Source organism: Dipteris shenzhenensis, chromosome 24, assembly GCF_047967505.1.
Source record: "Dipteris shenzhenensis isolate YYH24624 ecotype China chromosome 24, Dip_SZ_1.0, whole genome shotgun sequence".
NCBI lineage: Eukaryota > Viridiplantae > Streptophyta > Polypodiopsida > Gleicheniales > Dipteridaceae > Dipteris > Dipteris shenzhenensis.
The window spans coordinates 15,131,082-15,158,697 of record NC_141619.1 but is presented as its reverse complement, the minus strand read 5'-3'; the positions used below and the strand labels follow the sequence as shown (position 1 = coordinate 15,158,697).

Sequence of the window (27,616 nt, the reverse complement as noted above, 5' to 3'; positions counted from 1 at the left end):
TTGTTTATGTAAGAAGGACACATGTTGTGCTAGTGCAATCCCCCAACGTGCAGTACCACTTATGAATACCCTTTTGGTAATAAAGAATACCTAAGGACAAAAGGGGATGGGATACTCCCAAAACCTTGGACTATATTAGCAGGTACGAGAGTGGATGATATGATTAGGATCTGTTACTGTGTTTATGGACTATGGAGACTACCTTCTTAGAAAGAACATCCCAAGTAGTAGGACAAGTCTAGAGAAGATGCCTTGGTGAAGACTTTGGTGGAGTATAGCCAATCAAGACTTTGACAAGTTACACCACAATTAATTAATCGTTGGGGGTCTGCATAGTTACAAAGAGGCTCACGCCTCTATCCACATTGTGTGAACACCACATAGCGGTGACCCTCCTTTGTTGTTGCCGTTCTCATCTTATCCCACCCTAAGGTTGTTTACACAATGAGAGGTACGATGGGCGATGGATATGAATTTTTTAACGAGGGGCAGGTAATGGGTGGGCACTTCATTGCACACACACCGCCCATGACCAGACCTTCTAGTGCTACATGGACTCCACGTCCTGTACTTGGAAAGACCTTCCGAGCTTGGTTGTCCAGCAATGGGCACCCTTCAAATTTGCCAAACACTTGTGTGTCGAGGGTCCCACAAATTAGAAAACCATTGTCGGGCGACCGTCGGGCAGTGTGGAAAGGGGGTGCCCATGCGAAACCTATGATGGGCAGAACGCTAATCAAGACGGGCCAGGAATCTTTTTAAGCACTAATCAAGACTGCCCAGGAGTCTTTTTAGGCATTGGCACGATGGGCGGCAGTGCTGAATCAACGCTGCCCAAGACTCTTTTTACAAAACCCACGATGGGCAACAATGCCCAATCAAGGCTGCCCGGGGTTCTTGGTACGACTGCTCAAGGACGCCGTTGGCACTGTGTAAGCAGCCTAAGCAAGAAGTGCCAAAGGGAAGGGTGAAAGTGAGCCTTTTTCATGCCATGTGAGCATGGAGATAAAAAGGGAGGAAATGTAAAATTTTAATGTGAAACGAAATTGGCATTTTCTGTTTGTATACATTTTCTTCTTCTTCTTCTTCTTAATCATCATCTTCATCCTCAGCTTGAGCTTCAAGAAAGCTGGCTATGGCGTCCAAGCTTCCTTCGTCTTCCTCGTTCATCTTACCTCCTTGCCCTTTTTCCTTCCTCCTCCCCCCTCCTTCAACCTTCATCCCTTCCAACTCTGCCTTTCCTTGATTTGATTTCCTTCGACAATCGCATTTTTCCTCGTGGGACCTTCCCTCCCCTGGGTCCCCCTCCCGCCCCCCACCCCGCCGCTGAATGATTCGTCTTTCCTACTCCACTCGCTTCTCCGCTTCCCTTGCAACACTCGCACATTGCCGCCAAGAGTTCGCTTTCCTTGCTCTGGAAACTTGCTCAGCTGTCTTTGTTTCCTTTCTCAGTCCAAACTCCGCGTTGGCTTTTGTACCCGATCGACATTCCAAATCGACGTCAAAACGAATGATGATTGCGTGACCCGAGTGCGATTCGACGTTTTAATTATAAAGGGATTCAAACGTTTGACATACGAGCTGCGCGTGTAGGGGTAGCAAGGGGAAGTGCCAGGAGTCTGTAATTCAAGGAAGCGATACGTGTGTGGGCTCGGCTTTGCTAGCAAAGTCGTGGAAATGAAGAAATCGTCCAATGGAAGCTTTTGGCCAGAAGCGAGCTCGTGGCTTTCCGACTAATTGCTGGCGTGACAAACGATCTCGTTCTCCTTTGTTCGTCAAGAGATACCTGGTCCGACACAACATATGTAGGATGAGCGAAACTAAGCGGAAAACGAAAAGACAAGCGGAATTGCCTCCAAACTGATTGCGACGTCGCGTTTGTTATGCTTGAAAAATGCGCCCTCGAAGGATAGTGACATGGTCTCGTATTGGGAAGTCCGTTCAGGCCCTGGGAGCCCATTGTGCTCTTCTTTGTTTCACAATTCTGCTGGTTTCAAAGATCAGCTCTCAGACTCGCCTCTCATGGTGGTATGTTTAATCGAAGTTTTTATATTTCGCTTCTTTATGCATCTGTGCTATGCCGTCGTGCTGTGGTTCTTTCTGCTTCAAACGCGTCTGTGCTATGTCGTTGTGACTGATACAGCTTATAGTGTTAAAAGATACATATACGATCACTCAGAGCCGTTAAAGAGTTAAAGACTTTCGTTTGACATTTAGTCACTGATGGTATGAATCCTAAATGTTATTAATTTGGAAGTGGATATCACCTAAGGAGTTCAAGACTTTCGTTTGACATTTAGTCACTGATGGTATGAATCTTAAATGTTCTTAATTTGGAAGTGGATATCACCTAAACATATTAGTCTGGAATTGGTAGGCTTTAGCAAACTAGGCTTTACATATTATAGAGGTTGAGGTCTGAAATATCACCAAGATAAGCAGAGACCACAATTCCTTTTGGATGGAGCTGAAACAGTGCATGCATGCGAGCTCAATGTATAGAGCAAACCAAACTGAAGTACAAAAGAGGGGAAGGCCTCTCCTTGCCTGTGGGTCCAAGTGGAGGTAGGTTATAGAGAGGGGGACTGAGCTCTATAGACAGCCAGTTAGCCAACCCCACAGGATCTTTACTCTCTGTTGTGAACTCTTCTGCACCATGCGGACCCTTTTTTTAACTTGCCAAACTATAATGATCAAGAAAAAATCAAGGCACTTCCACGTAATATCAATTGGTAACCTCCAAAATTAGGTAAATTTGCTACATCACATGGGTCACCTCCACACAAATATGGCCTAGTAAAGCTAAAATTCACCAAAGTTGGAAGTGTTGACCTCCACTCAATACATCATGCTACATGGATCACCAGAATCAAAGTTCTTCTTACATGGCTTCACGATGTCTGATTATCTTCTTAAGCAAATCCAAGGCTTATCTTTTACTTGAGCTTCCTTGGCATGCTTTTTATCGTGTACCATTTCACCATCTTTGCTATGGTGGTGGCACCTTTGGTGGCACGGCTACCCATGCTTGACACGTCGTTGAGACAGTCACTGTGCATGTGCTTGATTCGTGTAATGCAGGGGAAAATTAGCCTAAGTTTGTGGGTGTAGGGCTGATTTAGGAGGGATTTGGGGGAAGGATTGTAAAAGCCCCGCATCCTCGCATTTGCAGATATGTATTGATTTGACTCCCTATCCTGGACTCCTCTTCCAACCTCAACGCTTTCTCTCTCAGATGGAGGCAGCAAAGTTAAGGATGAGCTCAAAGCAGAAAATGCAGCTCTTAAGAAAGTGATGACCATGAATGGTAAGCATGCAGAGTTCGCACAACAGCTTCAACAAGGGGAAAGAAGTGATGCTTGAATGGACAGATTTTGTTAAAAAGATATCAGCAGCTCCCAAAAAAGAGCTCATTTATGAGACAGTAGAGGAAGAGAAAAGACGGGCCGGTAAAGCAATCTGTATCTCTTCCATGCTACCTTAATAGGCTGAAGCTCCTTCTCTACCTCAAACCGCTCTGCATGCAGGTCTTGAGTGTGTAGTGTCTCTGAAGATAGAGGCTTAAATGATGGTCCTGCATCTCCCACTGCTTGCACAACTCCATAAATGTAGGAGTACGAGATATATTAAATGGAAGATCGCACTCGTAAAAGAACCTGCGACATGCCCTACGAGCATTTCTTGATATTGCTGCAGCCCAACCAGCCCGTAAAGATCCTCCCCTGGGTGCTTCGCTTTTCCCCCTTGCTGCCTTTGATGGGGCTGCATGTACATCTATAGATACACCCTGTCTAGGTAATGCAGTGGCTGATGATAAAAGCACAGCAGGTGGTGGTCCAGATGTAGCTCTCAATGGAAGACGTGAACTAGGACTCTTCCGAGAGGAGATCCATGTACATAAATAGCATGGGGAGCCTCAAGCCTCTGTCATCTAAAGTGTCCCAGGCATTCTTCGAAGTTAGGCAAGACTGAATGTGAGGTATATATGACTCTTTGCTGAGAGTGCAATGAAAGACAAAGCCTGTGCATTGCCTTTTCTCTGCTCTAGAGTGATACCAACAGGTGCTTGTACTTGTGGTGGAGCCTGTTGCCTTGCCCACGTCTTATACTACGACCCCCCCTTGTTGTGGAGGAGTGCGTGGGGCAATAGGAGTGGGATGGACCCAAAGTCCCTTGGCAACCGTAATATTTTTAATCATAAAATTCTGCAGAGAATAGTTGGTGCCATCCAATTTATGCTCTTGGGCAACTATACGAAAAACATCTCCTGCTTTTTGGGCCATATCAAACAAATGCACAAATACAACTAGCTCTAACAAGTTCATGTTCTATGAACACAATGCACAACCAAATGAATGCCCACTTTCAGAGCCAATTCTTGGCTTGACGATGCACCTCAAAAATCTGTCCCAAACTGTCAAAATCGGACAGCAAAAATTGACTGTGTAAATAGTCCCGAAATTCTCTGATGCAAAGCAGCAAATGTTGTTGGAAATGGATAGGTCACCTCCCCGTTTGTACGCCCCCATATGAGAGCAATGTATATTTTTACAATATGCCTAAAGAAGGTAGTGTTTACCTAAGTGATGCATTTGACAAAAGCATTTTATGCTGACATCCATTTATGAGGGCAAAACACTGGTTACACTCCTCAATCAGAAGGCACAGTTGGCAAATCTTCATATGGAAAAAGGTGATGCGTTGTTGGAACATCTGAACAAGATGAAAATCGTTAAGGACATATTGAATGAGAATGGCTTTGATATGGATGATCTGGAGTTTATGGAAAGGATACTCCAAAGTTTACCTCTGTCCTTTGAGAGCCTCAGGGTGGCAGTGACTGCCAGAGACACGGCTATCAAGTCAGATGAGCTGGTAAGACTATTGATCCAAGAGGAGGATCAGAGAGAGTATTGGGGCCGGGGGGTGGACCTAGGGTTTGAGGGAATGCCACATGGGCAGCATCCTGGTTGGCATGTGAGCACCATTCAGACATCAAGAGAGGGAAGTGTGGGGCTTCCACACGGGCAGCAAACAGACTGCCATGCGGGCAGCACACCTCACACCATACCTGGCTGGGAAGGGAGGCCTGAGAGTACAAAATGGCCATGCAAGGAGCACGGGAGCTGCAGTACAGATCTGGTGGCTGCAGGAAACTCCTGAGGTGGCACAATTGTACGGCTACATGGCGGGACCCTTGCAGCAGTTGTTGGAGCAGAATTTGGGGCTGACATATGCCCTGGATAGAGGAGGGACCAGCAGGGTACAGGAGGCCAGAAACAAAGGACTGAAGGGGGCACCCAACCAGGTTGGCTGATGGGCCTGCAGAAATCGGCCCGGGGGGGCTGCATGAGTTGGCTATTTCCCCCTCTTCTGGTCGGTCCACTTGGAGGGCCTTGTGTCCTATAAAAGGGAGGCCCCAAGGCCTCACAAATTATCACTTGGAGCAGCCTTCCAAGGAGCAGCAAGGACCAGCAGACCAGCATCATCTGGGCCTCATCCAGGAGGAGAGAAGAAGGCTGGAGAGTTGCATACTAAGTTTGAAGGAGGTGCCCACCTAGGCTGAGGTTCCAGACAGCAAGGTGCGGGGATCCTTTAGATAGAGAGTCTACATATGCTCAGTGGAGCACGTGGGCTCAGAGATCTAGAGGTGCTAGGCATTTAGTAGGAGAACCTTTTGGTATTGTATCTTGTCAAGTTTGTGGACAGACGGAAATATAAATTGTTGCTTCTATATTTGTCTCTGATCACAGTCTATTTGCTAGTCTGCACATACACATGAAATACACACACTTGATGAAGCATTGATTCCATAGTGAAACACTTTCGTGTGTAATTTCTGTGCTAACTATCAGTCTTCCGCTCCGGGTTACCTTCTGTGTGAGAGTTCACTTTTCTAACAAATGTTCTTCAAATGTGTGACCGAATGGCAGCACAAGATGTGCTGCAGACAATGGTCTTCTCGGCTTGAGCAAAGCAGTAATTTCCCAACCTCTGTAGGGGCTGGAACAGCATCAATTCTCCTCTAAAAATGAAGATCTCTAGCAAGTTAAAAAAGAGTAGAACAACCACAAAACCAGTAGTAGGTGCTCCAAAAAGCTTGAAAACAGGTCTGACAATGACTTTTTAAGGCCTACACCAACAGTAGCTGCTGAAACAGTACCAAAATAGCAGCAAATGCTGTTCCAACAGCTCAAAACTGCTTCAAAAACAGCAAAACCCAGTCTGAAGGAGCTCCGAAACAAGCCTCAGCAGGATTGACCAGTAAGAGAACAGCAGACAGCACAAAAATTCACCTTGGGAATGAAGTCAAAAGCCTCAAACTGAATCGACCTTATCAGAGACAGCTGCTGCAGCAATTTGACCAAAAATTGGTCGACCAGGTTTAGAACAACTCCTAGATGACCTCCAACAGGGGCGGCTAGCATTGGAAACTGTGCAGGCAGCAAAAACCAGACGACCAGCAGTAGAAATGGTTTGAAATCAACATCAAAGAAGTCGCCTAGCTTGGAGAAGTGCATAGAAGGTGGTGCCCTACTTTGAAACAACAGTAGGAGGTGGCAGCTGGTCCAAAATAGGTCGAAATAAGAAGAAACTCTTCCAAAAAGTGGTCGCACACTTAGAAAACAGCAGCAGGACCTCTCGAAAAGTGGCGCCTTGTCAAGAGAACCCTACAGGAGGTGGCTGCCAGCAAAAAAGAGCTGTTTTGCAGCAGTTTTCGTGTATAAAGTGAGATTCTTTGTGATGAAACCGATCCACGAGGCTTGGGCAAGCACGGGGAGGTGTTCGGAGGCAAGGAGCAGCTTGCTCTAATGCCAAATATTAGACAAGCGGGAGCAAGCTGTATTGAGAACTCAACAACACACAATGAATGAATGCAGTAGGGTACTCATAAAAACAAAACCCTCCAATGAACTATAATGAGTGTTAACATGTGGTGGCTAACTCAACCCCTAATTGTGGTTTAGGGGGACAAACCTCAGTAAAGGAAAAAAGTGCCCCTAACCCTTATCGCGTTGGCCACTAACATAGAGATTAATATTCCCAACAAAAGGTTTGCTCCTTTCATTGACAGTTCTTAAGGACATGCCGCTACTATTTATACTTCTGTCCTTCCTACTGCTTTCTAAGGGAGGTTTTCTTTAAAGACTCAAAATTCCGACTTTCTTCTTCTAAGGATTCATGTCTATTAAAGGCCATAGAGAAAGGAGTTTGAAGTTTGCTATCTAAGGTCTCTTATACATTGAAAATTGAGAGTTTTGAATCTAGTTGCTTCAAAACTAAGAGAAGTTCCCTTTGTTCGCACCTTTGATATTGGTAGTTCTCTCTCTTCAAAGAATGAGATACCCTTCTGTAAATTTCAGCAAAAGTTCGTGATTTGTTATGTAGACAAATGCTCAAATACGTTTGTCTTCGCTTGTAAAAACTGTTATTTGCAATCTCTACTAGGAGAGGTTAACTCTGCAGCAAAGGCGTATGCTAGTTAGTTTATATCTCAAAAGTATTTGATTTTGAAACATCAAAACTTTAATAAGTCATTTGGGTTCGCTTTTGCAACCTAAGTCTTCCTTATCTTTCTGTAGCTCGGAAGTTTCATAAAAACCCTTAAAACTTAGGTTCATTGTAGTTGCTCGTAAGATTCTCTAGCTTATGTCTCAAAAGTGGTTTGAGTTATTGCTTTAAGGCGATATTACCAATTCTACATGAACTTTGGAGACACCTATTGAGAGAGGCTATTGTTCTAGTAGATTTAAGTTGGATTTTAAATGATTCGGTGGGGATGCACTCCTCAGAGTATTGAAAAGAATTATACTCCAATCTTGCTTGAAACATTTGATTTTACTACACCCTACATTAAGATAGATTTGGAAGATTTGAAGTCACAAATAAGAAATCTTGTGACACGTCCCAGCACTCCTGAAACCCTTGATCTGCAAAACAACCACACACCACGTCAGATCTGAGCAGGCTGCTCACCACCCAACCATGACATCTACGGGATGTGATCCCGAATCAGAAGATGTCTCCTCCGAGCCACGAGCTGAGCTACTGGCACGAACTCCCAATCAGATCCAAACCAGCCTGGTGTCCCATACCACCAGGTGGCGCTGTGAAGCCCTGGTTCTGCCACTGGGCCTTGGGCTACGCTAAGATGCAGGCGCGCGTCCGCGACTCAATCCAGGATCAGACCTGGCACCTGGGAACGAGACTTGCTCCCAACTGCACACTGAGAAGTGAACCCCCTGGGCCTCTTTTATAGACTCGGGCCCCGGCGCCAAAAATAGCGAAGACCTATAAATAGTTCGTACCCTTGCCACTCAACCCGAGAATCAAGCTTGCCTAGCTCTAAGCCTCCCCAGGCTACCTGAGCTAGTCTTGTGTACCCAGTACACGTCAGATACCAATCCGTGCACATGACATACTCCCCCTCCTCTAAGAACTCACTCTTGAGTTCGCTAAAAAACCCGAAAATGTTCTTTGGAGGTTTTGTAATGTCTCCCATGTTGCATCCTCCTCAACACGATCCTTCCACTTGATCTTGTATTCCGTGATAGTACGATTACGAATCTTTCTTTCACGAAATTGAAGAATACACTCAGGTTCGTGAGGAATAAAAGTCAAATCTGTAACTTCTATAATCTCATGAGGAGAAACAAGTTGATCATCTGCACCCAAGACTTCTTTCAGTCTACTGACATAAAAGACTGGAACTTTAACATCAGGAGGCAATTCTAGTCGATATGCAACTGGTCCAATTCGTTTAATGACCTTGAAAGGACCACAATATCTGGGGGATAATTTCGGAACCAAACCAGTACTTAGGCTCTTGGATTCCTTCAGAATTCGCAAATATACCATCGTTCCTTCAGAGAACTCTCTGGGTGAACGATGTCTATTAGCATAAAATCTGTCCCGATCTTAGCAGCATCATTTTGAATCCCTTTTAATCCAACCATAACTGGTGACTTAGGTTGAAACCCGTACATAAGCATAAAAGGACTGTAACCCGTACTAGAATGCTTTGCACTGTTGTAAGCAAATTCAATCATAGGTAGATAATCTTCCCATGAAGACTGTCTCTTAGATACATATGCCCGAAGCATGTCTTCAACCAACTGGTTGACCTTTTCTGTACTGCCATCGGATTGTGCATGATCCGAGGAACTCATACTTAGAGTAGTTTCCAACTTCTCAAATACAAGTGTCCAAAACTTACTTGTAAACTTTGAGTCCCTGTCACTGACTATGCCAGATGGCAAACCATACAGCTTAAACAAGTGGTCCACAAACTCGTGAGCCAACTGAACAGCTGAAATAGTTGTTCTTGTAGGAAAGAATCTAGCCATTTTTGTCAAACGGTCGACTATGACCCAAATGGAGTCATGACCCTTGCGCGTTTGAGGCAAACCAGTAATAAAATCCATGGAAATACTTTCCCATTTATTACCTGGAAGCTGTAATGGCTGTAATAAGCCCGCGCTTCTAAGGCGTTCTGCCTTAGTAACTTGACAAACCCGGCAACCTACTACGTAGTTCTCAATAAATGCACGCATCTTAGGCCAATAAAAGGTATGCTTCACAAGATACAGAGTCCTATGTATACCCGGATGTCCAGCACTAGGAGCATCATGATACTCCCAGAGAATCTTGGATTTAAGGTCCAGAACATCAGGCACACAAATCTTTTCATTCCGAAACAGCAAGCCGTTCCTAATCATCCACTGACCTCTCGCCGCCTGTACCATAGGTGGCACAATCCCTGAGTCCTGGTCAACCATGGAGCTCCCATCCTGGACTCTCTGCCAATAAGAACTGAAATGACTATCAGTTGCGTATAGCCCTCTCAAGGATTGAAATAGGTCTGAGGATATCTCTGTAAATGACAAAGCATTTACAAACTTAACTCGACTGAAGGCATTCGCCACACTATTCAACGAACCCTTATGATAACGTATTTCAAAATCAAAATCTTGCATTAATTCTGCCCATCTAGCTTTCCTTCCCCTCAATTCTGATCCATCACACACAAACTTAATGGACTGGTGATCAGTCAATACAAGGAACTTTGAACCATACAAGTAGTGTCTCCAAACCTTAAGAGCATACACTACAGCATAAAGTTCATTTTCTAGTGTGGGCCAACGATATTGGGTGTCGTCTAGCTTCTTACTCTCGAAAGCTACAGGTCTGCCCTCTTGGAATAGAGCTGCCCCAATCGCATAATCACTCGCATTGGCCTCCACAACATAAGGCCGGGTAGGATCGGGTAATGCAAGAACGGGTGCTTCCTTGATAGAAAACTTCAAGGTTTCAAAAGCCTTGTTCATTGCATCATTCCAAGAGATAGGCTGGGTAGACCTGCGTCCACGACCTTTCAATATGTTTGTCAGGGGTGCCGTGATATGTGAATAATCACGCACAGACTTCCGAAGAAATACAGTAAATCCTAGGAAAGAACGAAGTTGTTTCACAGTCTGAGGGATAGGCCATTCTAAAACATTTTGGATACGATCCAGATCAATGCTAATACCTTCAGAAGAAATCTTGTGTCCTAAGTAAATGATCTTCTTCATAAAGAAGTCACATTTACTCATCTTGGCATAAAGCTTATGCTGTCTTAGAACAACTAAGACAACCCGGAGGTGTCCTATGTGATCCTGAAGCGTTTTACTATATACCAAGATGTCATCTAGGAACACTACAACAAATTTGCCCAGAAAATCCCTGAACAAATCGTTCATCATCTGCTGAAAAGTAGCAGGAGCATTGGTCAAACCAAAAGGTAATACGAGGAACTCGTAATGACCATACCTAGTCCAGAATGCGGTCCTATCTATGTGTTTAGCATAGATACGGATTTGGTGATAACCCGTACGCAAATCAATCTTAGTGAAATACTTCGCTCCGGCCAAACGGTCTATCAAATCATCGGAACGAGGTAAAGGATAGCGGTTCTTAATTGTGACTTTATTTAATCGTTTATAATCTATACACATTCTCCAGGAAGAATCTTTCTTCTTTCTTAAGAGGACAGGTGCACCCCAAGGTGATTTACTTGGGCGAATATAGCCCATATTCAGGTAATCCTGAAGCTGTAAAGCTAACTCATCCTCCTCTACCTGGCTCATCCTATAAGGTGGTACACTGATAGGTTGAGCCTCTGGGACTAAGTCTATGCGATGATCTACTGCCCGTTCTGGAGGTAAACCTTCCGGCAGTTGAGCTGGGAATACGTCCTTAAAACTATCTAACAACATTCTCAATTCACGGTGTTCAAACACACTTAATTCATTCTTGTTAATTACCGAAACAACAAATGAAGAAAGTGGAATCAAAACACATTGATAGACATCATAATGAGAATTGTTTAATTTATTCCGAAGCTGCATCGCAGATACAATAGGTCCCTGAGAAGAGGGAATTTTATCACACTGAATACAAAATTGGGTGTCCTTATCTACAAAAGAAAGAGTATGCTCCGTCCATCCGATCTGAATATTGTGTGTTTTAAACCACTCTATCCCGATCAACAAGTCTACATGCTCCAGATGCATAACATAACATGTAAGAGCTCCCGTGTAGGCCTGAATCCGGATAGGAAGCGCTTCAACCTTGTGATCCCAAAACTGCTTCCCTGCTGGAAGCTGCACCTCATAGGTGTGGTCGCTAGGTACTGTGGACAGCCCCATCTTCTGCACAAATTTGTAATTAACAAAGTTGTGAGAGCTGCCCGGATCAAAGAGAATGTGAACCTGTTGGTCCATAACTTCTCCATAAACTCGGAAAAGATCATGGGAACCAAACGACGACGTATTGAAAGTACAATTACAAGAGAGTGGGCAGGTAATGACATTTACTGAAATACCTGTCATCGAGACTTGGTTCGCTCCCTTGGCCTTGGTACCAGTACCCGCCTGGAGCTTCGGTCCTAGCACCAACTTTTGGTTCTTCCGCTTAGGACACTCATTCTTTGTGTGGCCCCGCTCCTCGCAATAGAAGCATCGTCCTTCTTTCTTGAGCCTCAGAGTGCGAAGGAAACGGGCTTTACCATTCTTTGCTGGAGTCAAGTTTTTCTTGGAGGCGTTGTCCGTAGACTTTGTCTCCCCAATATCAGTCGTATGCTGAAAGAACTTGCGTTTGTTCTTTCCACTCGTGTCGGTAACTGTGGTTGCTTTGGCACCGGCCATGGTATCATCATATATGCGCGCATAAGTCATGGCCTCCTGCAACGTTGTGCATTTGTTGTTCTTTATCTGCAACTTGTAGGAGTCTGGCAAACCATCCACGAAGAAACCTAACAAGGTCACTGGATCCATCTTAGTGGCCCTGGTTTGTAGATCGCGAAATCTTTGAAGATAAACTTCAAAGGTCAAGTTTAATTTTGACATATCGAGGGCTTTGAGCTTGCCAACGATATCGTAATCATCCTCCTCCTTCAGGAACTCCTTCCTGAAGATCCCTTGAAAATCTGTCCATGTATCGGGCTTAGGCTGGAGTTCCTTCCACCATAGCAAGGCTTTACCTGACATGAACCCTGCTGCAAGCTGGATCTTCTCATCATCTGGGTATGGGTGGAATTGGAAGTGTACCTGCCACTTGTGTAACCAAGTGTCAACTACCTCCTTTGTTCTCGACTTTTGGTCGCCCGGAAAAGGATCTGGAGTTATATTTGGGCCTAGCACTGAAGCCATGGCATCCACATGTGTGAGTGCCTGCACAGTGCTAGCCAGAAGGGTGAGAGTTGCTTGAATTCCCTGGAGTTGCTGTGTCAACCCCGATTGATTTGCATTGACCTGCTCAAATTTTCCATCTAGAGCAGTCGTAAATTCACTGAAGGCCTTTTTGGTTATCAGGTCATCATAGAGACCCTGATCCTCCTCTCGCATCCGGTAGCGGGTTCAACGAGGTCTCGGGATTCGTGGGCTTCCGGTTCACCAGGTTCCAGCATCTCTTTCCGTCGGCATCTCTTGGGACGGTTTTCCTCTGCTCCATTCTCCTTTGCGCTTCGTTTCAGTCAGTTATTTCTCTCAGTTCATATTCAAATCAGATTTCAGTCATGTCTGATGCTGCAAATCCCGAGTTCACCATGGGAGAGCAGGATTTGGATTACACTCCCTTGGGAGAGGAGGATCAGGGTCTCTATGATGACGCGATAACCAAAAAGGCCTTCAGTGAAACTCGGGATGCTGGAACCCCAGGAAATTAAACTTGACCTTTGAAGTTTATCTTCAAAGATTTCGGGATCTGCAAACCAGGGCCACTAAGATGGATCCAGTGACCTTGTTAGGTTTCTTCGTGGATGGTTTGCCAGACTCCTACAAGTTGCAGATAAAGAACAACAAATGCACAACGTTGCAGGAGGCCATGACTTATGCGCGCATATATGATGATACCATGGCCGGTGCCAAAGCAACCACAGTTACCGACACGAGTGGAAAGACCAAATGCAAGTTCTTTCAGCATACGACTGGTATTGGGGAGACGAAGTCTACGGACAACGCCTCCAAGAAAAACTTGACTCCAGCAAAGAATGGTAAAGCCCGTTTCCTTCGCACTCTGAGGCTCAAGAAAGAAGGACGATGCTTCTATTGCGAGGAGCGGGGCCACACAAAGAATGAGTGTCCTAAGCGGAAGAACCAAAAGTTGGTGCTAGGACCGAAGCTCCAGGCGGGTACTGGTACCAAGGCCAAGGGAGCGAACCAAGTCTCGATGACATGTATTTCAGTAAATGTCATTACCTGCCCACTCTCTTGTAATTGTACTTTCAATACGTCGTTGTTTGGTTCCCATGATCTTTTCCGAGTTTATGGAGAAGTTATGGACCAACAAGTTCACATTCTCTTTGATCCGGGCAGCTCTCACAATTTTGTTAATTACAAATTTGTGCAGAAGATGGGGCTGTCCACAGTACCTAGCGACCACACCTATGAGGTGCAGCTTCCAGCAGGGAAGCAGTTTTGGGATCGCAAGGTTGAAGCGCTTCCTATCCGGATTCAGGCCTACACGGGAGCTCTTACATGTTATGTTATGCATCTGGAGCATGTAGACTTGTTGATCGGGATAGAGTGGTTTAAAACCCACAATATTCAGATCGGATGGATGGAGCATACTCTTTCTTTTGTAGATAAGGACACCCAATTTTGTATTCAGTGTGATAAAATTCCCTCTTCTCAAGGACCTATTGTATCTGCGATGCAGCTTCGGAATAAATTAAACAATTCTCATTATGATGTCTATCAGTGTGTTTTGATTCCACTTTCTTCATTTGTTGTTTCGGTAATTAACAAGAATGAATTAAGTGTGTTTGAACACCGTGAATTGAGAATGTTGTTAGATAGTTTTAAGGACGTATTCCCAGCTCAACTGTCGGAAGGTTTACCTCCAGAACGGGCAGTAGATCATCGCATAGACTTAGTCCCAGGGGCTCAACCTATTAGTGTACCACCTTATAGGATGAGCCAGGTAGAGGAGGATGAGTTAGCTTTACAGCTTCAGGATTACCTGAATATGGGCTATATTCGCCCAAGTAAATCACCTTGGGGTGCACCTGTCCTCTTAAGAAAGAAGAAAGATTCTTCCTGGAGAATGTGTATAGATTATAAACGATTAAATAAAGTCACAATTAAGAACCGCTATCCTTTACCTCGTTCCGATGATTTAATAGACCGTTTGGCGGGAGCGAAGTATTTCACTAAGATTGATTTGCTTACAGGTTATTACCAAATCCGTATCTATGCTAAACACATAGATAGGACCGCATTCCGGACTAGGTATGGTCATTACGAGTTCCTCGTATTACCTTTTGGTTTGACCAATGCTCCTGCTACTTTTCAGCAGATGATGAACGATTTGTTCAGGGATTTTCTGGGCAAATTTGTTGTAGTGTTCCTAGATGACATCTTGGTATATAGTAAAACGCTTCAGGATCACATAGGACACCTCCGGGTTGTCTTAGTTGTTCTAAGACAGCATAAGCTTTATGCCAAGATGAGTAAATGTGACTTCTTTATGAAGGAGATCATTTACTTAGGACACAAGATTTCTTCTGAAGGTATTAGCATTGATCTGGATCGTATCCAGAAGGTTTTAGAATGGCCTATCCCTCAGACTGTGAAACAACTTCGTTCTTTCCTAGGATTTACTGTATTTCTTCGGAAGTCTGTGCGTGATTATTCACATATCACGGCACCCCTGACAAACATATTGAAAGGTCGTGGACGCAGGTCTACCCAGCCTATCTCTTGGAATGATGCAATGAACAAGGCTTTTGAAACCTTGAAGTTTTCTATCAAGGAAGCACCCGTTCTTGCATTACCCGATCCTACCCGGCCTTATGTTGTGGAGGCCGATGCGAGTGATTATGCGATTGGGGCAGCTCTATTCCAAGAGGGCAGACCTGTAGCTTTCGAGAGTAAGAAGCTAGACGACACCCAATATCGTTGGCCCACACTAGAAAATGAACTTTATGCTGTAGTGTATGCTCTTAAGGTTTGGAGACACTACTTGTATGGTTCAAAGTTCCTTGTATTGACTGATCACCAGTCAATTAAGTATGTGTGTGATGGATCAGAATTGAGGGGAAGGAAAGCTAGATGGGCAGAATTAATGCAAGATTTTGATTTTGAAATACGTTATCGTAAGGGTTCGTTGAATAGTGTGGCGGATGCCTTCAGTCGAGTTAAGTTTGTAAATGCTTTGTCATTTACAGAGATATCCTCAGACCTATTTCAATCCTTGAGAGGGCTATACGCAACTGATAGTCATTTCAGTTCTTATTGGCAGAGAGTCCAGGATGGGAGCTCCATGGTTGACCAGGACTCAGGGATTGTGCCACCTATGGTACAGGCGGCGAGAGGTCAGTGGATGATTAGGAACGGCTTGCTGTTCCGGAATGAAAAGATTTGTGTGCCTGATGTTCTGGACCTTAAATCCAAGATTCTCTGGGAGTGTCATGATGCTCCTAGTGCTGGACATCCGGGTATACATAGGACTCTGTCTCTTGTGAAGCATACCTTTTATTGGCCTAAGATGCGTGCATTTATTGAGAACTATGTAGTAGGTTGCCGGGTTTGTCAGGTTACTAAGGCAGAACGCCTTAGAAGCGCGGGCTTATTACAGCCATTACAGGTTCCAGGTAATAAATGGGAAAGTATTTCCATGGATTTTATTACTGGTTTGCCTCGAACGCGCAAGGGTCATGACTCCATTTGGGTCATAGTCGACCGTTTAACAAAAATGGCTAGATTCTTACCTACAAGAACAACTATTTCAGCTGTTCAGTTGGCTCACGAGTTTGTGGACCACTTGTTTAAGTTGTATGGTTTGCCATCTGACATAGTCAGTTACAAGGACTCAAAGTTTACAAGTAACTTTTGGACACTTGTATTTGAGAAGTTGGAAACTACTCTAAGTATGAGTTCCTCGGATCATGCACAATCCGATGGCAGAACCAGTTGGTTGAAGACATGCTTCGGGCATATGTATCTAAGAGACAGTCTTCATGGGAAGATTATCTACCTATGATTGAATTTGCTTACAACAGTGCAAAGCATTCTAGTACGGGTTACAGTCCTTTTATGCTTATGTACGGGTTTTAACCTAAGTCACCAGTTATGGTTGGATTAAAAGGGATTCAAAATGATGCTGCTAAGAACTTCTTGCTAGATATGCAAGAAATGTTGCAGTTTGCCAAGGAGTCTATTAGAAGTGCTTAAGATCGGGACAGATTTTATGCTAATAGACATCGTTCACCTAGAGAGTTCTCTGAAGGAACGATGGTATATTTACGAATTCCTAAAGAATCCAAGAGCCTAAGTACTGGTTTGGTTCCGAAATTATCCCCCAGATACTGTGGCCCATTCAAGGTCATTAAAAGAATTGGACCCGTTGCATATCGACTAGAATTGCCTCCTGATGTTAAAGTACATCCAGTCTTTCATGTCAGTAGACTGAAAGAAGCCTTGGGTGCAGATGATCAACTTGTTTCTCCTCATGAGATTATAGAAGTTACAGATTTGACTTTTATTCCTCATGAACATGAGTGTATTCTTGAATTTCGTGAAAGACAGATTCGTAATCGTACTATCACGGAATACAAGATCAAGTGGAAGGATCGTCTTGAGGAGGATGCAACATGGGCTCCAAAGAACATTTTCGGGTTTTTTCGCGCACTCAGGAGTGAGTTCTTAGAGGAGGGGGAGTATGTCATGTGCACGGATTGGTATCTGACGTGTACTAGGTACACAGGACTAGCTCAGGTTAGCTTGGGGAGGCTTAGAGCTAGGCAGGCTTGATTCTCGGGTTGAGTGGCAAGGGTACGAACTATTTATAGGTCTTCGCTATTTTTGGCGCCGGGGCCCGAGTCTATAAAAGAGGCCCAGGGGGTTCAGTTCTCAGTGTGCAGTTGGGAGCAAGTCTCGTTCCCAGGTGCCAGGTCTGATCCTGGATTGAGTCGCGGACGCGCGCCTGCATCTTAGCGTAGCCCAAGGCCCAGTGGCAGATCCAGGGCTTCACAGCGCGACCTGGTGGTATGGGACACCAAGCTGGTTTGGATCTGATTGGGAGTTCGTGCCAGTAGCTCAGCTCGTGGCTCGGATGGGACATCTTCTAATTCGGGATCACATCCCGTAGATGTCATGGTTGGGTGGTGAGCAGCCTGCTCAGATCTGACGTGGTGTGTGGTTGTTTTGCAGATCAGGGGTTTCAGGAGTGCTGGGACGTGTCACTCCCCTAGCTTTGGAGGGGGTGCTTTTTCGAAAAAAGCACCCTCTGTGCAGGCTGCACACAGCCCTCTACGCAGGCTGTACACAGCCTGTTCGCTGCCTTTTGAGCCTCTCCTTGCACCCGCTTGTTACCGTACTGCCCTGGGCGTCACCTCTACGCCTCCCTTGCAGCCTTTTCGCCTCTCTCTCCTACCTTTCTGCTCTCTCTCCACTTCCTGCAGCCTTCTCTCACAGGCCCTTTCAGGGATCTCGAAATCTCTCCCTCCTTTTCTTCTTCCTTTTCCCCTCATATCTGTCCACCCCTCCTATCCCAGGTACCCAGCAGAAAACGCAGCAACAGATTTCGAAATTTAGGGCATACCTGGAGGAAAAGTCCGTCATAAATTCCCGCATCAGAAGTTCCTACCTCAGGAGTTGGCTCTGATACCAACTGACACGTCCCAGCACTCCTGAAACCCCTGATCTGCAAAACAACCACACACACCACGTCAGATCTGAGCAGGCTGCTCACTACCTAACCATGACATCTACGGGATGTGATCCCGAATCAGAAGATGTCCCCTCCGAGCCACGAGCTGAGCTACTGGCACGAACTCCCAATCAGATCCAAACCAGCCTGGTGTCCCATACCACCAGGTGGCGCTGTGAAGCCCTGGATCTGCCACTGGGCCTTGGGCTACGCTAAGATGCAGGCGCGCGTCCGCGACTCAATCCAGGATCAGACCTGGCACCTGGGAACGAGACTTGCTCCCAACTGCACACTGAGAACTGAACCCCGTGGGCCTCTTTTATAGACTCGGGCCCCGGCGCCAAAAATAGCGAAGACCTATAAATAGTTCGTACCCTTGCCACTCAACCCGAGAATCAAGCCTGCCTAGCTCTAAGCCTCCCCAGGCTACCTGAGCTAGTCTTGTGTACCCAATACACGTCAGATACCAATCCGTGCACATGACATCTTGTCTCACAAGTTTTCAACTAGAGATATGAAAAAATAGATGCAAAGTTTTAAGAGTTGAAAAATCAGCCTTGCGTTTTGATGTTTGTTGGATGAAATCTAAAAAGCAAGACCTTGATTTTAAAAATTAAAAGGTGCACAAAAGTTATAGATGTTCAAGATGTTCTTTTTGGTTAAACTTTCTTCCAGGTAATTTGTTCATAACTCTAGGAGACTCTTTATTCCAACAAAGCATTGGTATTTAGATGGGCATTCGTGCTGTCTTCTTCACAAACCTCTATATCTTTTACTTATGAATTTGAGTTTATGCAACGATCAATCTCTTGTGAGACTTTTCTAATTGTTCTTCATAAACTCAGTTAGGGTAGGAGATTCATGGATGACTTATTTGTCCCAGACGCTCCTAATTTGACAGATTTCATGTGCAAAAATCTGTTTTTTTTTTGGGTGGACTGATTTATCCTGGAGAGTTTTGTGAATTTAATTGTAGAGCTAGTGGAAACTATTGTAGTTTAGCATTACTTAATCTTCTTTAGGTTTAGAAGTTGATATCTATGACAAATGACAACCACCTGAGTATGCTGTATTCAATATCATATGAATGCCTCACATTGACTCAAACATCTATGATATGGCTAAATATGGAGTAATTGCCTATTACTTTGTATAAAGGGCTATAATACAAGAAAAGTAACGAAGAAACTCCGCTCTGTCTTACGTTGTAGTCTTTATGTCTTTGGAATTTAGGCTTTGGATATGTTTAGGATCCTTGAAAGTAGAATCAAAATCCAAAGTGTGGAGCTTTAAAGCCCACTTTCTTTTTATTTCTTAGTTTGATTCTATTTTTGGAGGCCATATACTCTTAGGTACCTGTTTAGTTTTGGTTTTTTCCCACTCCCTTATATTATTATTTTAAAATTTAAAATAAATAAATGAGTAAATTACTAATTAAAAATAAGGATAATAATTGTTTCCTTGTGTTTGTGTTGATGTTTCATTTGTTTTCTTATACGTTCGCTGGTTTATCTTTGTCCCCTTGTGTGAGCATTAGTTTTCTTAAATTTGGTTTGGTTTGGTTTTTTAATTTTTTGGGTGATTGTTGTTGCGTGTTTTGTGATGGATATTTAACCTGATTCTCTCTGTCTCCCCCCCCCCGGCCTCCTCCCCCGCCTGCCCCTTTTCTTTTTTTATATTTTTGCTTTGTTTCTTTCTTTTTGCTTTTGAAGTTTTTTTGTTTGGTTTGGAATTTCAAAGCTTAGTAAGCACCGGGTTTATCCAAGAGATTCCAAAATCTTTCGAAACCTAAATGGCTGCTTATGCTTGGGTACTGATGAGGACATAAGCGTAGCTTTGCTTACTAAGTTGTTTTAGATATATTCTAGTCTTGTGAATGTGCGCGCGCGTGTGTGTGTAGTCTTTTATTTTTGTATTGAACAAGATTTGTTGGGCCTGGTTGTGAGCTAATAGTAAAGACAAATCTAAAGTTTAAATACTATTGATTATGATTTAGGCGTGCCCAAGTGAAGCCACATTATTGGGGTAGTCAAAATATGGGTGCATTTCCAACCTGCAGGTTCCAAACATCCAGTTGCCAAGAGAAAATTTGTTTCTCTTGGTCATTAAGAGTACATTTTGCAATCTAAAGCTTCAATGCAAAATTTACTCAGCAATACTTTCAATATACATTGGAATATAGATGTTTCTTTTACCTGAAATTGTAAAGTTGCATCTTTGTAGGGCAATGGATTTCTTGTTCAGGGAATTTATTTACAAGATTGTGCTTGCTATATCCTGTTAGGCTATTTGCTTTTCGCTCTTGTTATATCTAGTTAGGCTTTTTGAATCTTATGATCTTCAATGCTCCTTGTCAGGTGGATATTTTTGCCACTGTGGGTTTTCCACGGGATCGTGGCACGGGGACGTTTCTCTTTACCTGCTCCATCTGCTCCACACGATCGTCATGTAAAAGTTCTCATGTTATGCGTTCATTGACCTGATTGGTATACAATCCAGGGAATCTACATAAGATAAAGAATTCCATGTTTGACATGTTTTTTTGTATTGCAGTGGGCTCCCTGTCATGCTATTATTGCTGTGCCTCTCCTTGTGGCTTTTGAACTGTTGCTTTGTACCTATCTTGACCTCCATAATGGTAAAATATGGACCTTTTTTAAAGGGATTGAAAATGCTTTGTTGATGTCTTGTAATATTTCTACAATTTTGTCACCATAAAACAAGAAAGAATTTGGGTGCATTTTGTGAGACATTATACAATGACTCTTTGATTTGTTTTTGTGTTATCACTAGGAGTGTTAAATTCTCTATCTTTAATTAGGGGCCTTCTTTTTGCATATATTTTATGTATATCAGTGTTTCATGATATGAAGCTCCTAGATTTTATTATAGGATTCAAAAATTTTTGCTAGTTAACTTCAAATAGACCTTTTCAAAATGCTTTTTTTTTTGGGGGGGGGGGAGGGTGTTTGTGTGATAATACTGTTTTTATAGTGAGATCTCTTTGTTTTCAGCTCTAACAGAGGCATGAAATTTTGACCTTAAGAGACAATCGCTTTCATTTATTTTGGTATGAAGCAATGCGAGGCCAAAAAAATAATGATTTCGATAACTTCCTAATTCCATGTATGTAGACGGCAGGCTAAGAAATTATGAGGAGGTTGATGATAGGGGTGATCTTAAAATCTTGTTATTGTAGACATATGCGTGAAATATAGCATTGGGGAATGATTGTGCCAGTTGCTATTAATCATAAATTTTTAGTTTGCAAATTCTTTCCTTGTTAAGTGGTTTCAAGACACCTTGGTCACATCATTGACACATTAGTTGACTGAAAGAGATTTTGATTATACTTAAGCATTGAGTTTCTGGGTATAAATTATACCAATGTTGTATACTTCATATATGTGGCTGCCTTCGGCCACTTATTTGTTCCATATTGTTGTGAAATTAAATTGGCATTATTGCTATTAATTAAATCCACATGATTAAGTTTATGTGCACATATGGTTAACTAGAGCATTCTTGCTGATGGCCTTGCCAGTGAGCAATTTTTAGGGATAAAGGAGACCATATTGTTGCATAAAGTAAAATCATCTTTTGTTTGTGAACAAAATGTGTAGGGGGACAAGTGCTAAGATGGTTCTATCTATTTCAATGTATAGTAGGTTTCAGCAAGTCATGGTCACAAAGTAGTCTGTTCACGTGGTTGATTGCAGGAGACTAAACTCCTGGGTATTGTTTTTCAATGTCCTGTGCACTTTTTTGATGTTGCATTGATTTTTTTGTATAAATGATAGAAAATTATCTTGGCATTAAGAAACATGTGTTTGTGTTTGTGTACACCCAAGTGCAATGAGCATTCTTGTGTTCATACCTGTCTGGTGTAAGCAAGTGTAGCCCATGCTTGTGCATATGGTTATCTGTAGCCCACTTTGATTGGTCCGCTTATTCATGTCCTCAATTTCGAGTTGCTTTTGTTGCTTCTCTTCTTTCTGGGGCTTCTCTTCCTTCTTCTCAACCTTATCCCCTTTCGCCATGCTGTTTACTTTCTCCTCTTTTCTCTTTGTTTTTATCCTTTGCTGAATTTCCCCTTTTTACTGAACCTATGTAGGGGAGAAGGGCAAATAAGGGCTGAAAGCTGAGACTGTGTGAGGTGGCAAGGACAGGTCTTTGGCTTATATAACGGGGAAAAAGAAGCTCCGAGTTACACGACCTAGGAAATGATTTTTGCAAAAGGCAAATTGGGGTACTTGAGTATGGTTTAAGGGTGCATTCACACAGGGGGTCACCCCGTTGGAGCCAGCGGGGAGAATGCCAAGGATGCCTTCCCTACGAACCTGCTTTCCTTGCCTTTTGCAAACTTCAGCATCCAGAAGGGAAGTGGATGAGGTGGAGCGTAGGTGTGCTAGTGCAGCGTATATAGATAGATAGAGAGAGAGAGAGAGAGAGAGAGAGAGAGAGAGAGAGAGAGAGAGATGTATTAATGTCCGCGGGAGGCCTCATAGGCCTATGGGACAAATTGCGCAAAAAAAAGTAGACTCATACAAGCCTCAGTGGGGCTGGAGCAAAGGGCGCTAGGGCCCTTGCTGAATACTAATCCATGCTAGCAAAATCATAGTCAGTCAAACACCAGTCAAGTACAAGCTGAATCAAGTCGACTTCGGAGCTGGGCCGAAGCCGGGCACAGTAATGGCTCTTTGGTGAGCTGTGAAAACATCTCGTATCTGCGTCTGTCAAGCCGTCTTGTGCTGTGGTGGGGGGTGCGGTCTCCTTGATTTCTGAACTCTTTGGGCTATGTCCAGGGTGACCCCTCGTCTCTGTCGGTCCCCCTTGAGGAGGGCTGTGATAGGTTGGACGTCAATAGATTGTGCTCTAGGCATTGTCAGTCTCGTGCGTGATCTCTGCGTCCCTCTCTCAGTATTACCGCGTCGGCTCTCTCTGCTGATCCAGGCCAGCTAGCTGCTCCTCCTCTACTCCACTGTGTCCTGGGGCTAACTCATATGTATAGAAGGTTGTGACGCGTTGCTGTGTTTGGTCAGCCTCCATGTCCTGCGGTCTAGCTGCCTCGTGTTGCTCTCTGATCCGTCGCAGTAGTGTCTTCCTGTGCTGGCGCATGTCCATCAGATCCCAATACAGACCTGGTCATGGAAATGGATCAATCGTGATAGTGGACCGAAGGCACTCCCTCCAAGTAGAGAGTGGTAGCGTCCCTGTATCTCATAATAGGCTGGGCAAATACAGAGAAAATGCTCCTCTGTCTCAACTGCCCCAAGTGTACATAGCATGCAAATCCTTTGCTCTCTGGGTATACCTGCAGCTCTCCTTGCCTCAATCCTCAGCTGATGGGATGAAACCCGCATTTGTCCAATGGCATTCCTGAGTGCATGTGAGACTCCTCTATCCTCGAGGTACTGGGGCCTGATGATGAATCCCTCAGACGATCGGCCGGATGTGACAATGGCACTTGTTTGACGCAAGGCCACCGCGGAGCACACATATTGATCGTTTCTAGCGCTCTATCACAAGTTTTGTGCCGCCAAACCCCCTACATCACTAGAGCCTCCCGTGGACTGACTTGACTCCTCCACCAGTATCCAAAGGATCACCACAATGATGCTACATCATAACTTCCTTGCTCCACATGGGCTTAGACACTTTGCACTTTGCACTGGTGCTTTTATATTTTATGATGCACTTGTCTTGGGTGTAGATGCCCTCATATAAAACCATCGGTACCACACCAGATCATTCTAGCAGAGTTCGGCGCCTCACCCCTACAGCTTGATGCGGCTTTTCAGGCTATCACCTACCTCCACAGAGTCAGGGATTTTGGCTCCTCCGCTGACGGTCGCCTCCGCCTACCTTGGTTAGCCCTATCCTCCTCTATGGCCTTATCCGTTGATGGGGACCAGCGATGCTGGTATAGTCGTCTTTCCAGTTGGTTCACCCGACTGGGCCTCGACTTAGACCGGTTGCCTCCTTTTCAGTACAGCCTCGACGCTCCACTATCTCCTCTCTCCCCCACTGACCAGGAGGTCAACCGGCTCATTCGGGTGAATCTGCTCCAGCTCCACACCTGGCGGACATGGTTTCTTCACTCCGAGCTTCCTGTGAAGCTCGACTTCTACCGCCGACACTGCCTCCAGATCTCACAGGAGGGCTTCATCACACCTCCGGGTTACACACAACTTCATCTACCACATGCGCTCCGGATCTCCCTCGGTCAGTTTAGGGTCTCGTCACACCGATTACGGATCGAGAGTGGACGCGCAGAGGGTATCCCACGAGAGGACCGCCTTTGCCCACTTTGCGACTTACAGGAGATCGAGTCGGAGGAGCATTTTGCTTTGAGATGTCCTATCTATTATGCCATTCGAGGCCGATACCACTGCCTCTTCCACAACGGATTCGGCTCCCTCTCACACATGCTACAATTCCCGGATCAGCGGTGCCTTGCCGCTTTCTTACATGAGATGACCCGCCACCGAGATACTTCTCTCCGAGCACGGCGACACGAGCAGCACACACAGCGTGAGGATATCCAGCGGCCTATCACTGACTTCTTTCAGCCACAGGATACCTCTTCTCAGTCTAGCCGACGACGCGGACGTGAGCGAGAGCCAGAGTCACGACAGCTGTGTCAGCGGACAGATTCACACATCCAGGTCCAGGACATCTCGTCTCTGCTCTCGGCCCGCCCCACTGGGGTTACCTTTGCCCTCATCCACAGGGCCACCCGCCGCCCCCGACGACTGAGCTCGACTAGGCCGCGTGACGTCAGAGGCCAATCATCTATCGCAGGGTTTTTTCCGACTTCCCATTTGATGGCCCCTCTATGATTGGTCTCTGACGATCACCACCTGCACATGTATACTGTATCTCCCCCCTGTGCCCCACTTTTTTGTGCCCCCCCCTTCTTCTTCTTTGTATCATCTGGAGGTAGACACATATTTTTTGTATCAGGACTAGACACATAGTCCTTCATAACCTCTTTTTTTGTAGAAACGGTTGGTTGGCCGGTTTTGAGACCACCACCGTTATGCTCATTGTATCAGTTATCTTTAGTCTCATAGACCTTCACGGTCTCCCGAAGACTTTAATAAACTTTCTTTCTTTCTTTCTCTCTCTCTCTCTCTCTCTCTCTCTCTCTCTCTCTCTCTCAGGTGGCAAGTACGAAATATGATCTTTGGGGCATATGTGATACAGACAGTACTCTACGGAGTAGAGGTATGGGGTGGGAGTATATCTCCATCAACGTGGAATGAGATAGAGAAAATGCAAAAGTCTTTCATTAGGAGGCACCTGGGCATCAAGGCTACTACACCATACTCTTTGTTACTCCTAGAGAGAGGATGTATACCCATAGAGCTACATGCTCTGAAGAGGGTACTCAGATACATCACAAAGGTCAAGGGCATGGATAATGAAAGGCTACCAAAGAGAGCATGGAAAGAAAGTCAGAAGCTTCAAAAGACAAACAAGGGCAAGATTTTGACATCCGGATGGGCACAGGACCTAAAAAAATGGTTCAAGAAGTGGGAAGTAGAAGAGTATTTAAACTACTCTTCAGAGGAGATTGATGAAGAGGCTTTTCATTATGACCTGCTGAATGCACTACACAGGAAATGGCAAACAGCAGAAAACAAAGATAAATTTGAGTACTATCGCACATATATCAACCCCGAATATTGGTCAATTTATACAGGAAGGGAGACAACAACGCAGAAGTACATATGTACACCTATAGCAGTGCATAAACGGAGGGCTTTAGCCTCACTTCGCACCCGATCACACCAGCTGCAAATAGAAACAGGGGGATGGAAAAAGATGCCAAGGGAGAGTAGAATATGCCAACTATGTGATCAAGGTATGGTTGAAACAGAAGAACACATGGTAATGATATGCCCTCACTATGCACACATTAGGGAAGAGTTCAATCACCTCCTTGAGGGACATAACAAACTGGCTGATTTGCTGCATAAAGGGTCACCTTCAGCTTTAGGAACATTTGTGTATAAGCTCTTCAAGCATAGGAATCCACCTGAATCCTAGAAGGTGGTTTCTCTTTCCACCCTCCCATCTTCGGGAGGAGCTTTCATGTACTTGTGATATTGTATTGCTCAGGTCCCATAGGCCGGTTTTGGTCTTCAGAGGACGATAATATATTCTTCTTCTTCTTCTTCTTCTCTCGGAGCATAGAAGGAAGGAATGGTATGGGTGATGGCTGCAAGGCAAGAGGGGTAATGGGCAGTTTACAGAGATGGTAGGATGATCATTCGAGAGAGGGTAGAAAAAGAAGCACGAGATGCAATAGGAGGAGAAGGGGACAGCACATGACGGTGTCTGAACGATGCGGCGAGTATGCAAAACAAATCGAGGATGGCAGTGTGGAATTGTAATTGCACCCTATGGTCTGACCCAAGGGGGTTCTTGGAGACATACCATAACAAAGATGTGATCTTCTATACCGAGACGCATGAGAGCCCAGAGAGAGGGCTACCCACAGTGACAGGATACACATGGGAGTCTGCCCACAGGAGGGAATTGAGGAGGGATAGTGGGGTACGAGGATCTGGAGGTGTGGCTGTCCTTTTCAGATCACATCTGAGGCCACTCCTCTCTATGATATGAAGGGAGGAGCATGCACGACACATGTGGATTCGGCTATTCATGATGATATCACAGAGTTCTTCAGACATGGGGATACTCTCCTCCTTGGTGACTTCAATGCACGTACTTGGAACAGACAGGTGGGCGTGTTAGATTTCGATGAGGATTCCCTCATAGTATTGGAGATGGATGTAGCAGAGCTAGGGGTCGTGAGGCAGTCGGCAGATGCAGATGCAGATGCACCAGTGACAGCGTATTGGAGACATTTACTCGAGCTGGGTGCTATCTATGACTTGATCATATATAGTGGTATTTGCAGATGGCCATCATCTGGCGGACTCACCTGTTTCCCACATGGAGGGGGGAGTAGTACGGTAGACTACCTGCTCGGTCCACTAGCATTGGCCCCACGGATACATGATTTTATGGTGCCACCTCATATCTCACTTTCTGTATATCGGTCACCACGCCAACCATGAGGAGGGCCCCCCCACCCGCTCGTGTTCAGATTCATATTGACCATGCTGTTGACCCGGTGTACGTGAGCCACCTGGCTTCTGAGTTTCCAGTACTACTTGGCGATGGGATGGACCTCGTACATGCATCAGACACTCTTATATCGGTGATACATGATGTTGCAACCAGATCCTTTCCCACGACACGATCTGCACGTGTCCCAAATGGGAGGATGCCCCAAAATCCCTGGTTTGATGATGAGTGCATAGAGATGAGAGCCCACCTTACACGTGAGATAGCATTGGGACATGTGACTTCACCAAAGGTGCAACGGATCTCACATTGAGTGACACGG

The 27,616-nt window shown here is 44.8% G+C and overlaps 1 protein-coding gene across 2 annotated transcripts in view; it reads left to right on the top strand.

Moving 5' to 3' along the window:
• Window positions 1–1,113: 1,113 nt before the first annotated feature.
• Window positions 1,114–27,616, top strand: part of LOC147886263 (uncharacterized) — a 133,392-nt gene continuing 106,889 nt past the window's right edge. For both annotated transcript variants that reach the window (XM_087395170.1, XM_087395171.1), the window contains exons 1-3: window positions 1,114–2,028; window positions 20,550–20,640; window positions 20,746–20,830. In XM_087395170.1, the coding sequence (XP_087251296.1) occupies window positions 1,895–2,028; window positions 20,550–20,640; window positions 20,746–20,830 (310 nt within the window). In that variant the 5' untranslated portion in view covers window positions 1,114–1,894. The remainder of the gene's footprint in view (window positions 2,029–20,549; window positions 20,641–20,745; window positions 20,831–27,616) is intronic.